General features: G+C 44.4%; 2 gene segments (V, D, J or C); both read left to right on the top strand.

Moving 5' to 3' along the window:
* Window positions 1–2379, top strand: part of LOC108801069 — a 3767-nt gene extending 1388 nt beyond the window's left edge.
* A 2154-nt stretch (window positions 2380–4533) lies between these two features.
* LOC108801060 lies at window positions 4534–5047 on the top strand. The segment is given in 2 exon segments: window positions 4534–4595; window positions 4728–5047. Coding segments are annotated over 2 exon segments (369 nt in total).
* Window positions 5048–15812: the final 10765 nt, after the last annotated feature.

Raw genomic sequence — 15812 nt, 5'->3', positions numbered from 1 at the left:
GAGATATTGTAATGTTGCTGTTTAAGCATTATTAACATCTCTGCTCCCTGGCATACATTTTTTTTATTTTATTCTTGCTTTGGTAAATGTTCTCCAGAGTACTGCTCAGCCCCCACCATGCACTTTTTTAATCCCTTGACTAGTAGCATAGAAAATGGAGAGAATTAATATTTAACATTTGGCCTCCTATTGATTTCAATGGGGTTTGCATTAAAGTTTGGAAATTATTATGTTTTCAGCATGTTCCTTGAACGCACCTGCAAATCAAATCTGAACAATTTTACCCATCACTACACATCACCAGAATTTTAGCATTTACAAACTGTAAAAGTCAATGCTAATAAATAGTATTATTTAATTTCCATGTGGACTCCAGTGTAATGAATTGCCTGCCTCTGTCATGTATCTCCTGGACACTAGATGAGAGCCCTCTGCAATAGTTCAAAGCTTTGATCCCACTCTGCTCAGTGTTTTGGATGTTTCCAGCCACCATAGGGTGTCCCTACTCCTCCAGTGACATTATCTGTAATGTAAACTAAATTATGGAGAGTGGGACCCTTTTGTAATGGAAATGTGAGGTTTGTAAACCAGGGAATGCATATGCAGAAATCTCGCCACTGAAGTCCCCTCAATATACGTATAAGACACTGGTGGGTGGTTCAACTCCAGCATCTACCAAATACTGAAATATCAGTTTTAGGTGAAGTGATCCATTATCATTACCGGTAGTATATTATATTTTTCCGAACGGAAGAAGGACTATCTCACACCATGCTGTGGATGAGCTCACTTGTCTCCTGTCACTGTGCCTTCAATAACATGAAATCACCTGCACTCCATACAGCATACAGACCTTAACGGAGGGTGCTCGAAGTGACAACATGGATGGTGCCGTGTCAGATACAGTCCATAATAACAGCAACCCGTCTTCACTGACACGGTAGCTATTTGGTGTCAGACTTCACATTCAAGCTGTTCCTTTCTCTTATCACCATCTAGGAGTTATGAGGTCAGTGAAACTAACATTATCTATGCATTGGGGTTTCATTCTGCACTTTATTGTGTTTGTTTATATGTTATTTTTACTTTCAAATTATGGTGGGATTTGACGTCAATGTGACATTATGGGGAGGTTCTAGGGTGTATTCTGCGTGGTCTCACTATTTAAAAGCTGAATTTGCATACTTGTTGTTGTCACTATGTAGCCTAGAAGAAGGGACCCTGCATGGCCCCAAAACGTTGGCTGTATGACGCATGTGACAATTTAGTAAAAAGTGCTTTACTTCTTGCACATATCATCGAGTGCTGGTGACTTCTATTATGGACTGTCAGTGTACCTGACAAGCACTACTACAAGATCCCCCATAGCTGTGCCAATCCAATGTTGCTTCTAAAACACTGATTGTGAAGTTTCAAGGTCTAAATAACATCATTTGATCAATAAAAGACATAAAGAAAAAGAGGTCTTGACATATTCCATGATGATTAGATTGAGCTACCTGCATGGATATAAATACCAGGGTACGTTCCTGAAACTCCATAGAACGTGTCTTCAACATTACAGTACAAGTCCAGTTAAATGTGACTAATTACTACTAGCTAAACCATGACCTGGAAAATGAGATTTTTCCCAGACATAATATATCCAAAATTCAGAACAAAAACTTTTTTTTTTGCTTTACATACACTTTGATGCACAACATGGTTCAGATATGACTCTTTATTTGACTCCTTAAATTTTTTTAGAATTACTGGGGGATTATTAACAGCAGCATCCTGATATCATTCTATGGATAATGCTCCAGTGTTGCACAGGGTGAAGCTCTGAATAGCTCCCAGTTAGCAGCTTGAGTCACTCATAGACCTAGAGGGGCATTGTGGCAGAACAAGGTGGAAATGTGCTCTGCTCACATTAACCTGGGAGGCACTGAGCTCAAAAAAATGTTTCTCATCTGTAGTCGGGAAAAGACAACTACAGATTTTGCATGATTTCATTTTTTGCATACAAAGTGTGTGGGGTGTAACATCTCCCCTGTCACTCTCTCTATATATATATCTCATTGTACAGGAGACGTCTTCTACTTTGTATCTGACACTCCACAAACATCAAGATGCTTTCTCACAGTTATCTGCTGGCCGTCCTCTTCATTTCTATTCAGGGTGAGAGATGAGGATCCTTCCATCATCTTCTGCACATACATCTATACATTGTACAATAAATACACACATCAGGATTGATAGGAAGATATGCAGACATTTATCAATAATCAATATGTCTCTTCACATCCTCAGGATCCTGTGGACAGATTGTGATGACTCAGACTCCGGATTCTATCTCTGTGTCCCCGGGACAGACAGTCACTATCACATGTACATACATGTACTGAAAGGTAGTTTGCAGTGCCAGGCTGCTGTAAACAAAGCTAGCAGGGTCTTGTCCTGTATTAAAAAGGGGATGTATTGCAGGGACAAGTCTATAATTTTGCCACTTTATAGATCATTGGTTCGACCTCATCTGGAGTACGCGGTCCAGTTCTGGTCACCAGTACTAAGAAAAGATGTCCTTGAGTTGGAAAAAGTCCAGCGAAGGGCAACCAAACTAATTAGGGGTATGGAGGACCAGAGCTACGAGACGAGGCTACTAAATTTAAACATGTTCACATTAGAGGTGAGGAGATTAAGGGGGGATATGATTTCCATGTACAAAATGTTTAATGGTGGTAGCAACATTAGCGATAAACTGTTTAAAATTAACTCCGTTACAAAAACTAGAGGCCATCACCTAAAATTGATGGAAAAAAAATTCCAGCACAAGGGGCGAAGGGGGTTCTTCACAGTAAGATCAGTTAGGGTCTGGAACTCACTGCCACAGGCGGTGATTTCAGCAAATAATGTGGAATTGTTCAAGAAACTTTTGGACGATTTCTTAAGGGACCGTAATATACAGGGGTACGGGTACTCCTAGAATGAGATCCTAATAGGTTGGACTTGATGGACTAATGTCTTTATTCAACCTCAAATACTATGTAACTATGTAACTATGTAACATCCAGCAGCTCCTTAAGTATTGGTAGCAACAGCTATCTAGCATGGTACCAACAGAAGCCCCACCAACCTCCAAAGGTTCTTATCTATCTGGCCAGCACACTGGAATCTGGGATCCCAGACAGGTTCAGTGGTCCAGGATATGGAACTGAATACAAATTAACTATTACTGGACCATAGGACGCAGGGAGGTTCGGTGCGCCTTATAAAGCCCTCGAAAGACCGTAGCTTCTGCCACAGCTTCTGTGACACAAGCTGTGACATAAGCTGCAGTTAGTGACCGCTGAGACAGGTGGCGCTGTGATTACAGCGCCACGGACTCAGTGATCACACAGAGCAGACGAAGAACATCCGTTCTTCGTCTGCTCTATGGTGATCTCGATCGCCACTGCTCGGTTTTAATACGAGTGATCTCATTAGATCACTCGTATTAAACGAGCAGTGGGCTCCTACTGTACATTTAGCTCTGCTCTGGCAGAGCTAAATGTACAAAGCACTACTCGCCCGGCGCCCGAATCTGCATGTCTCGGGTGTCGGGATTCGCTCCATAAGACGCAGGCACATTTCCCCCTCCTTTGGGGGGGGGGGGGGGGCTTTTTTTTAGTAAAGTTTTACTTTTTAGAAGTCTTTATGTAGGAGGATTTTGCAAGTTTCCTAATTTCCAAGTGACAGGAAACTCTTTCTGTCCCCATATGATTCTAGATCTTTAAACCTTTGCTTGGATGTGCAGTGTTCAAATCTAGTTTATAACTGATAACTGATAACGAGTATGGTAGACCCGGGTCTACCATACCAAACTTGATAGTTGTTGAACCAGCCGCCCCCTCCCCATTATCTGTTAAATAACAGTTTGGATGTATACACTTATACTTTAATGACCACTAATTGAATCATTAGCGCTGTATATGCGGTTGATACATTCTAGACCTACGGGTCTATAGTACGGCAGCTTTCAATCAAACACTTTGTTACACCTTAATAGGAGTCATCACTTGTCACACGAGGTGTAAATGTCACTTCATTTTATTTAATTTAATCACTTTTCATGGATATTCAACACAAATTTATTGGTAATAGTTCAATATGTTTACTATTTGAACTTTTTAGCGCTGCTCATCCAGTTAAACTAGATTATTCATTATGAATCCGCTGATTTCACATGTCAACACTCACTTTTTAATTATTTTTGCAGAGCAGCACAGTGTACAATCTGTGTCTTGTGGTAACGTGTTAATGCACATTGTTCAGGGGGATCTCCATACTGCTCATATTATTGGTATTTTTTAATCTATAATAGTATATTGTGACACACTCTATGAATGGTTCACTGCACTCAACTGAATCTATATTTATATTACAGGTGACAGCCGACCACAGAATTTCCATCTCCCGGTATTTGCATACACGGTGTGTGGTGTAACATCCCCCCTGTCACTCTCTATATATCTCATTGTACAGGAGACGTCTTCTACTTTGTATCTAACACTCCACAAACATCAAGATGCTTTCTCACAGTTATCTGCTGGCCGTCCTCTTCATTTCTATTCAGGGTGAGAGATGAGACATCTTCCATCATCCTCTGCACATACATCTATACATTGTACAATAAATACACACATCAGTATTGATAGGAAGATATACAGACATTTATCAATAATCAATATGTCTCTTCCCATCCTCAGGATCCTGTGGACAGATTGTGATGACTCAGACTCCGGATTCTATCTCTGTGTCCCCGGGACAGACAGTGACCATCACATGTACATCCAGTAGCACCTTAACTAGTGGTAGCAATAGCTACCTAGCCTGGTACCAACAGAAGCCCTACCAACCTCCAAAGCTTCTTATCTATCTGGCCAGCACTCTGCATTCCGGGATCCCAGGCAGGTTCAGTGGTTCGGGATCTGGAACTGAATACAAATTAACAATTACTGGAGTGACTGAAGATGATGAAGGAAGATATTACTGTCAGCAGCATCTCTCCTACCCCCTCACACAGTGATACAGAGCTGTACAAAAACCTCCTTCCTCTTTTCTAAGGTAATGTAAAGATAAGAGATCTATGAAAAAACCTAACAGAGAAGAAAAGTTTGTTAATGATAATGAGAAAAATGAAACTTCAAAACAGTTTTTGTTCATAGACACCATCCAGATATCTTTAGAGCTGCAGCTAACGATTATTTTCAAAATCGATTAGTTAGCCGATATTAGGTTCCATTAATCGGTTAATCGGATAAACAATAAAATAAAGTTTAAAAAAAGAATTGAACAGGGCCAACTGATCGGAAGCTGATTAATCGATTATTGAAAAAGTTGACAACTTTGTCAATAATCGATCATAATCGATTATGTTGAATAGTTGTTGCAGCCCTAGATATCTTTGATAATTTTATAACCAACAGGCCCTGCTATAGAGGATGCAGAAACTCTCCAAAAGTATTTTTAAAATCCACAAATTATGGGGACATTACCCATTGCTGAGCAAGGTAGCTGCATAATCAGCAGCTCCATTATGATAAGGCGCATACAGCTACTCTATCAAAGCTCCTTGGCATGCTGGACCCAGCATTCTAGCAGTCCCAGCAGCACTAGCAAGAGCAGAGCAAGTTGTGACATCACCGAACTTGCTCTGCCTATTTGTTTACACTCCCTGACAGCTGTTGATCCCCTAATGGAGTGTAGCTCTTGGTCCCTTAATGAGTGGCAAAAGACCCTCCCAATGTTGAGGGTATGTGGTCTGGTATGGTTCAGGAGGGGGGGCACATGTTAGCCACCCCCTTTTCTGCTCTGCTGGGTTGCTGCTAGGATCAAGGGTCTTGTAAGAGATTTTAGGGGGCCCACGCCTAAAGGGTCTGGTATGAATTGGGAGGGAACCACACTCTTTTTTTTTTTTTGTTTCTGTGGACTGTTAAAAATAAAAAAAAATAATCACTTAATATCACTTTTCTGCACCGAAAATTCAGTTGTAATTATCTAACAGATCCAAAATTAATGACAATTCGGTTATGGATAAATCTGAATAATGAAACAAATTGACTTTCGGACCCGAAAAATGAAATAACACAAAGTTCAAAACAAAACAGACCAAAACATTTTTTTGCCTGCTTATATGTCTACTTGTTGCATCTATTCTAGTGTCATGTGGGAAAAATTGAAGGAAAAGAGTTCTGGGCTTTTTCAACACATAGACATTTTTTTTAGAAGCTTACAAGAATTTTGGTGGATTAGCTTGGTACTTTAGACAAAAATCAGCTGTTTATTGTAAGTTAAAGTGGTGGATAAAAGATGTTGGCTTATAGCTTAATTTATTTCTACCCAAAAAGCATCAGGTGTTTGCAAAACTACTCCAACAATTCCTGCTGCATCATTATCTTATAGAAAAGGCATTTAGTTTGACTTTAACGACAGTCAATGGAAATGGCCTACATCTTGTAGATATAGGCACAAATTAGCTTTTTGTGCAGGAACAAATCCAATGTCCAAATGTTTTTAAAAAATGGCAGCAAATAACCAGCAGCAGGGGGGGAGTTTTTTTTTTTCAAAAAAGTGGTAACCCCGGTGAAGTAAGAAGAAGAAGAAGAAAAAATGCTCCCTTGGCTTCTGGTTTTCCCAGACAGGGAGTTGGCTCAGCTATTAAATGTTTTTTTTTTTTTTAAATTCTTTATTTTTCAGTTTGAGCCAACATTTTACACAATACATATAACACATATACATTCGATCAATGATGTCGTACATTTACAAACGTAGGAAGCATATCTACATCTCCTAGCCCCATTCGCCTAGTTATCCAAAGATCAAACCGGAACAACATAATATCCTACTCAACATCCGGGCGTGTGTGTGGGGCAACTGTAATGCCTATCTCGTATGTTTTAGTACGTATTAAGCTACAGTTGCAGTAGGCAGGTGTAGAAACCTAGGGGTCCACCTTTTAGCTTCCGGGGATTCAGGGAATTGGTGGGACATCAATCAACAACAGGACTTAATAGGGAAGAGGGGGGGGGGGTTTACACACGAGAAGAAGGGGGGCAGTACCAGCAAGTTAGAGTGTAAGATGAGGTATAGGTCACTGGGACATGGTAGAACCTGTTTTGTAGGGGAATGTCTACACCAGTCAACCAAGCGAACCAGATGGCTAGCTACATAGTATTTCCGCAGGTCAGGAAGGGCTATGCCCCCCGAGTCTTTAGGTAGAGTCAGGAAGGAGTGGCTTAACCGAGGGTGGCGATTAGCCCGTTAAATTTCGTTAACAACAAGTTCATCTGGCGAAAGTACCTGTCGGGGATCGTGATAGGTAGGGCTTGAAAAAGATAAAGGAATTTGGGCAGAATAGTCATTTTGATTGCGTTGCACCGCCCAAACCAAGAAGAGAAGCCACTCTGCCAGTTGGAAAGAAGCGTGCGTACCTGTGCCAAGAGAGGCGGGAAATTATATGTAAAGGTATCTTTCATGTCTGGAGGTATGAACCTGCCCAGGTATTTCAACGCTCGGGTCGTCCATTGGAAGTTAAAGCTATTCTGTAGGGAGCGAGTCAGTGGAGTTGGAAGCGAGATTCCCATGGCCGTTGATTTGCCAAAGTTGATCTTCAGATTGGATAGCTCCCCATATGTCGCAAAGTCCTGCATAAGATTAGGTAAGGAGATTACTGGGCTGGTGAGAGAGAACATCAGGTCAGCCGCGTAGGCAGATACTTTGTATTCCGCTGATCCCATTTTAAGCCCAGTCACATCGATATTAGATCTGATATGCCCGAGGAATGGCTCCAAAGACAGGGCGAATAGGAGCGGTGAGAGGGGGCAGCCCTGTCTGGTTCCATTAGTGATTGGAAAGGGATCCGACAGGACGCCATTAACCTTAGCGCATGCTGTGGGGATGGAGTATATTGTCGAGACCCAGGACAACATGTGTGCTCCCAGACCAATATGTTTCAAAGTAGCAAACAGGAATTCCCAGGAGACCCGATCGAAGGCTTTTTCAGCGTCGGTAGAAAGAAAGAGACAAGGTTTTTGGATGTCACCGCGTGATGAACAAGATGACAGGTCTTGATGGTGTTATCACGAGCTTCCCTAGCTGGGATGAACCCAACTTGGTCATAGTGTATCAGGTCAGGCATATGAGGGCTCAGTCAGAGGAGGACCGGGTCACAGTTCCCTACGTCATTGAGTTCAAAGTAAGAGCGTAATTCTCTAGTGACATCGGTCAGGATGAGCGGATCTTGTAGGAGGCTGTCGTTAAGGCGCCACTGCCACAAATTATGTGAAGAGTGGTCCGACAGAGCAATGTGCATGAAGACCGGGGCATGATCCGACCATGTGATAGTGCCAATGTCTGTGGCGGTTATCAACGCTAAGTATTGGTGGGGGACGAAGAACATGTCTAGCCTAGAGTATGTATCGTGTGGTATAGAATAGAAAGTTTAGTCTCTCGTGGTCGGATGTTTGTGGCACCAAGCATCAATCAGCTGAGAGCGATAGACAGATCGGAGAATGCATCTACTGGCTGTCGGTGAGAGGGAAGACAATCTCGAGGACGAGTCTAGAGACGGGACCAGCGTAAGATTGAAATCCCCTCCTAGAATCAAAATCCCCTCAGTATAGGTCAGTAGTTTGTCCAGAATACTATCTGGACAATCCAAAGAACCAGTCTAGATAGCACAATAGATACCCCCCTGGATTTGGATGATTCATTGCAGGAGTGGTAAGAGAACGGGTAACGGAAATCTCTGAGCCAGGGGGCAGCGTCCGCTCTAAAGTGGGTTTTCTGTATGAAGGCCACATGAGATCCCCATCTCCTGAGGTCCTGCAATAACATTTTCCATTTTTCAGGAGTATTAAGGCCCTTAGCATTAATAGTGACCAACTTTAGCTCTTCCATGTCCAAGTGCATGGGTGGAATAGGGGATGAGTAAGAGGTAGTGGTTCAGGATAACCAGGAGGAGAGAGGGAGGAAGGGAAAAGGGGAGGAAAAAAGGGGGGGGGGAAGGAGAGAGACAGAGAGTGGAGGGGAAGGAGAGAGAGGAGAGGGAAAAAGAAGGGGGGGTACAAGGGGGGGCAGAAGAGGGGGGAGGGAAGGGTGGCAGGGGTTGGGATAAGTCTGCTAGATCAGCAGAGCAGTGAACTTTCCTATGGGAGGTTCAAACCTCAGTGGCAAGAACTCCAAACCGTGGGGTCTGAAGATTGCCTGGCCTAAGGGGGAAAAAAAGAACAAAAAACGAATAGGCTCTGCAATGAGTCACGGAGCAATGAAACCACAACCAGCTCCGGGTTCACAGCATTAAATGAGAGGAAATACCTGTAAATGGTTGGCACCTGAACAAGTTAAACATACACATAATATATACATCCACATGAATATTTTATGCGATCGGTGGAGGGCAGCCATCGCACCACTCGATTTAATTGGCGCGACCAACGGTAGTCGATCTCCCTGAGGGGCAGTCCCCTCCGTGGGGGAGGGGTGGGCATCGGCCACCCCAGGATACATCACAGTAGGCGCTGCCATCCATCCCCCGCCGGAGACCAGACCAGGGCATCCACCACGACCCCCGTCTAAAGTCCCTCCCCAGGCCAACCCACCCCCCCATGCAAGGGCAGGAGGGGGTAGGTGTCCCCGGGAATGCCCCAAAGGGATCCAATGCAAATAGGCAATGGTAAGGGTCACCAGGTGGGCCACCGCCGCCTCCCGCACTCATAGCTATATAAGAAAGGTGTACAACAGTTCAGAAGAACAGGATCTGAGGATACAAGGCACAAATTTCCCATAAGGAATCTTCACCCAGGGGTCTCCCCAGGTCCCCCCGCAGGCCCTCTCTTACAAGGTGGGGGGCAGCAAGAGGCCTGGAGAGAGCCCTATGGAAGTTTAGCGCAGTCAAGTGTAAGTAGCAAGCAGCCATGTAAACAAAGACAACCAAGGATACCCAGTCTCGAAGGATACTATACCTTCCCTGTCGGAGGACCCCCTTCAGGAACCCCCCCAGGCCAACCCGCGCCCTCCCAAGCAAGGGTGGAAGGGGGCGGGAGTCCCGGGAAATGCTCCACCGAGATCCAGTGCCAATAGGCAATGGTTAGGGCCACTAGACAGGCCGCCATACCACCGTCGCCTCCAGCACAAGTGGGTGCAAGCGGGGTACATGACCCGAGAATAGTAGGCCCGAGATCCCCAAAGAGATCCCCCCCAAGGGTCTCCCCAGGCCCCCCTGCAAACCCCTTCGTAAGAGATGAGGGGCCGCAAGTAGCCTGGAGAGAGCCCCAGGAAGGTGCTATGTAAACAATTGAAGGGTAAAAAAAAGGGAACAACCGGGTAGATATCTTACCCGCTGATTGGTCTAGATAAAGTATCAGGAAGCAAGGTAAACTAGTCTAGAGGGGCACACCCTAGACATGGTAAACATTAAGTGCATATAACTGCGGCATGCCCGCGACTAGTGGTTATACTCGAGTCGATACGAAAAGAAACTCAGTTGCAAAGTTACCGTCCCAGAGTTCTCGGGTATGAAGACTTCGAGGCCACTCGTGGGATTAAAGACCGTCTATGGTTCATTGTGCGATGGGGTAAGGCGGTGGGGACCACGTTCCCTAGAAGGCGGGTGGTTCCGTCTAGATGAGCGATCCGAAGGATGGTAGCGAGTAGGGTTCGGAGCACGAGGCGGACGTCCAGCGGTACAGGCACCGTCGGGTCTGTGAGCCGGATCCAGTAGGACTTGCAGCCAGTTAGGCACAGTGATGGGGTCCGTTTGCAGGAAGGAGAAGAGCGCTGGGAGGTCCTCGGGGGAGTACAGACGAAATCAGGTGGAACGGGTATCCCCATTTATAGGTAGCACCACAAGCACGTATTTTCTCCAGTAGGGGGCGAAGAATGCGCCTCATCAGTAACGTATGTCTGGATACATCCGGATACAAGCGGATCTGTGCACCATCAAAATCTAGGATACCTTTTCTCCAGGCTTGGATCATGATTTCTTCTTTTTTGGTGTAGTGATGGACTCTACATATGACATCCCTGGAGCGGGGTCCCAATGACCTGTGGACCCTGTCTAGCTCAATCAGAGTTCCATGGGGTTTGTCTCGATACAGGTTGAGAATCTCACAAACAGTCACTTTAAGATCAGCTGCAGAAGTTGATTCCGGTATACCCCTGATACGGATGTTGTTTTGCCGGCCGCGGTTGTCTTGATCATCTGTGGAGAGCAGCACTTGATACATCTGTTGTTGGTGACCTGTCTGTGCACGTTCCAGCAGAGCGACTCTCTCCGAGAGATCAGAATGGGATTGTTCAACTACCGTAAGCTTAGATGTAAAGGTTGTGAGTTCCTGTCGGATTTCAGCGACGTCTTGTTTGTATACGGATTCAATGTGTGCCGTGAATGCTTCAAAGTCTGCTTTGGTAGGGATGAGCGCTGCAATGTCAGCCTTTGTCGGTAGGGCCTGAAGCAAGGATCTGAGATCCGTGTCTACATGGGGCTCCGACCCTGAGCATAACTCGTTCCATTGGGATTCCCCTGTCAATGGGAGCTTGGGTGACGCAGAGCACCATGAGCCTAGTGAGCTGTCCTCACCCATCACAGTAGGGGGTAGTGCCCATGTAGTCTGGTTGAGAGAAGGGGCTTGGCGTGTCTGGACCCGTTGTAGGCCTGTGTGGGGCGGCATTGGGAGCAATCCCAATGTCCTGGATCATGCGTTGTATGTGAGGTTGGGGTCTGTGCCAGAGTGGGATCTCCCCTGGGGTGCATGCAAACTGAGTCCATGGCCTCTCCGGCCTGCACCTGAGTAAACATTGGGGGAGGGCCTACCTCTGCAGAAGTTGAAGAGGGCCGCCGCTGCCTTGTGGGTGACAGGTCCCATGCTGTGGAGAGGGGTAGCTGCGGGTCTCGCTGGTGGGCTTCACCTTCCCTCCCTGCCTGCCAAGGCTCCGTTTCTCCCGGCCTCTCTGCGCTCTGTGTTACAGGCATCGGTCTGAGAGCGGCGTCCGGTGGCCCGTTCCATACTGGAGAGCGGCGCGGAGAAGGCCTCCCTCCCTCCGGGTCCCGATCGGGGGAGAGGAGCATCGGTAAGTCCTGCTGCTGGGTCCGGTGGCTGCTCACACGAGTCCGGGTATCCGCCCCCTCCGGTCTCCTGGATTGACGAGTTTCACGGAGCGGGGTGGGAGGGGCCAAGTCCGCCCGCTGATGAGTGGCGTCAGGCGGCCCACTCTGTACTGGAGAGCGGCGTGACAGAGGCCTCCTCTCGTCCTGGCCAGAGGCCCCGTCAAATAGGCGGTGGAAAGCCGACTTAGGGGTCGACTTGCGCCCCTTCTGCTTGTTTTTCTTAGACATGTGGATGTCTGCCTTAGAGTGGGATAAAGTGCCGATTATGGTGATGCTGTGTCCGGAGCCTTAGGTGTTTGCTGCCTCACACGGCCATTGCCAAGCCACGCCCCGAAATAATGTTTTTTTTAAAGCAGATTTGTGTTGCTTTGCCTTTCAATGGTTTGGATTGCACACTTGTTGATCATTTGAATTCAGTTGGCGATATAGCGCATATAGTAAGAGAAAAAAAAATTAAAAGAGTTGGCTGAGGGAAGAATTTCAGGTCCTTTTGATGATCCTCCTTTTGAAAATTCTAGAATTTCCCCTTTGGAGGTAGTTCTGAAGAAAGAATTTTTGGTAATCGAGTTCTCTTAGCCAAGGCAGACATTAAATCAGCTTTCAGCTTACGTCCAATCTATCCTGTGTGTTGTAATTCTTTAGGTTTTTACTTTGATAAAAACATTTTCTTTGATAGATGTTTACTTATGGGGGTGTTCTTTGTCGTGTTTTAATTTTGAACATCGAAGTTCAAATGTAACCCATCGCACTCCTAACCGGACAATAACCCTTGTGATTGTGACATTGAGGGGAAGTGTTCTTGGTACTTGATTGGTTTATTTGTTCACAAGGTTATGTATATATTGCTGCACATGTTTTAGGGTGTTCACTCTTTGTTGGCCTGAAGAAGGGACCATGTGGTTCCGAAATGTCGCCACTATATGATGTGACACTGCAGAGGTCAATAAATATTGACTGAATTTAAGCTAGAGTGCGAGTGACTTTTTCTACATTGTTATTTTGAAGCTTTCTCAACATTTATAGAATGGGTGGTGTCAGTTGAGTCAGGTTCCTCATTTCGCATGCACTATTTGGATGATTTTCTTTTTATGGGCCCAGCTAGTTCGAATTGTTGTCTAAATCTTTTAAACACATTTTGTGTGTGATTTATTTTTGTTATCCCTTTAACATCTGCTAAAACAGTATGGCCCCCAACGTGTATTGTTTTTTTTGGTATTAAGATTGATACAGATAACATGGAATTTAGACTTCACAGTGAAAACATTAATAAAAACTATTTATTGCTTTATTGCTTTTATCAGTAAAAACATAAGTAAAAACAATAACTCTTAAATAATGCAATCACTATTAGGCCTGTTAGAATTTGCCACCAGAGTGATGCCAGTAGGAAGGATATTCTCCAGAAGATTATATATGTCCATCATTCAGATATCCCAACTCTCCCGGACGATCCAGGAGTCTCCTGCTATTGGATACCGGCTCCCGGCCGCCCGGGAGAGAAACACTTCCTCCCGGAAAGGTTTATCTGCCCAATCGAGCAGATAAACCTTTAGCTGCGATCGTTTTTTTTTTTCTTTTCTGACATCGGGAGCCGCGGCCCGACCGTCAGTCAGAAAAGAAATAAAAAGGCATACGAATCCATAGCTAGATTCCTATTGGCTATTGCACTTTGCAATAGCCAATAGCAAACTAGGTAATGTACCCGCCCACTGCTGCTCTCAATCAGCAGAGGGGGATCTGAATTTTTCTATCAGGTCCTCTTCTGGTGATTGAAAGCAGCAGGGGGCGGGTGCAATAGCTAGTTTGCTATTGGCTATTGCAAAGTGCAATAGCCAATAGGAATCTAGCAATGCATTCTTATGCCTTTTTTAAAATATTCTGACGACTGCAACTGTCAGAATACTAAAAACAAAATCAGAAAAAAACCCTGCAGATAGCAAAGAAGCTATTGCTTCCTGTGCTATCTGCCATCATTTCAGGGGGGTGCTCTCTTCCAGCCCCCCTCACACCCCTCCGTGGATGGGGGGGGCATAGAGGGCACCTCCCTGAAATGAGAAGGACATCTCCCTGAAATGGCTTCTTTCAGGTTGGGATCCCTGATCATTGGTTTGAAGACACCATACTCACGTGTCAAGATTAACAGCAACATGAAAGTAGATATGTTAGTTTGGTTACGATTCTTTATTTTTTTTTTACGTAGATCACTATGGCAACAGGATTTCATGTTGGACACAGATTTTTCTCTTTTTATGGATACAGCAAGTTCAGTTCAGTTTCGATTTTGCTGCTGTCTGGGGAAAACACTGGTGTGCAGGTCCATTGCACCATAGTTGGCAGAATAAAGGCTGCCTTAAAAATGTAGTATTACTTAAACGTTTCCGTATTATAGTGTCCTTGGAGATTTAGGGTGGCGACTTTCAGAATAAAATCATTTTTATTTAGGAGTGACAAGAAGGGTGTTTTATTTGTGATAAACTGTTTATCATCCAAATCACCTCCTGTTATTGTTTTTCCTTGGTATCTGGTTTACAAATGTCTCAGTCTGAGCCACTGGATAAAGGCAAAATATATTCCAGGCAGGGATAACAAGTTAGCAGATTCTCTCTCTCATTTCCAGATGGAACATTGTCTTGCCTTGATGCCAGATGCAGATCTTGTAGGAATGGTATGTCCACATCATTTATGGGACATGACTTAAAGATCATCAAAGATAATATAAAAAATCTTCCACATCGGCTGGATATAAATCACATGGTGGATGTGGCTATCTTTTTAAATTCCTTGAATGCCGATTCCCGTGCTTTTTCTGAGCATCTGGTTTCATTGTTTTTAAACTCTGATGAAAAAAATATTTTTGGTCTCATTAACCACTTCCTGTCTGGGCCATTTTTCAGTATTCAGCGCTGCGGTACTTTGACTGACATTTATTCCGTCGGGCAACGCTGTACTGAAATGAATTGTTTGGGGACAGATAGAGCTTTCTTTTGGTGGTATTTAATCACCATTGGGGGTTTTATTTTATATAATGAAAAAAGTACCTAAAATTTGGGGGGAAAAACTGTTTTATGTTTATGTTATACAACAGTTATTATTACCCACATTTTCGGCAAAATATAAAAGACGGGGTCACGTCAGGTAAATAGACAACAAACATGTCAAGCTTTAAAATTGCGTGCGTCCGCGAACTCGCAAAAACTACCATACCCAAAATTGGCCATAATCGATGCTTTAATCATCATCAGTTTAGTGTTATCAGCGATTGATGGGCCGAGAATTTTTGCTCTCACTGCGACGTTTGCGGTGATACGTAACATGTGCGGCGTAATAAATGCAATTGTCGTTTACGCACTTAGGCGCACTTGACGCATGTTTGCATGTTCATGTGGTTGGCGGGGGACTTAAAATGTTTTTATTTTTTTATTACCTTTATATGTGACTTAATTTTTTTTATATTTGTTTTAACTAATTTTTTTAAACCTTTTTTTTCCCACTTAGCTTTATTGCTATCACATAGGGGACTAACAAGCTCCCTTTGTGATAGCCAATTTTTAGTGGAGGTCCTTTTTATGGAGACATCAGGGGTCTTTAAGAGAAGCTGATGAAGCAGAGACCTGCTCAGGGGCGGACTGACAACACATGGGGCCCCCGTGCAATACATGGTAATGGGGCCCCCTTGTGCTCCGTC

This window comes from Nanorana parkeri, unplaced genomic scaffold (genome assembly GCF_000935625.1).
Source record: "Nanorana parkeri isolate BGI_ZX_2015 unplaced genomic scaffold, ASM93562v1 scaffold2208, whole genome shotgun sequence".
NCBI classification, from domain to species: Eukaryota; Metazoa; Chordata; class Amphibia; order Anura; family Dicroglossidae; genus Nanorana; species Nanorana parkeri.
Note: the sequence above shows the minus strand (reverse complement) of the source record. Positions and strands in the feature narration are given on the sequence as shown.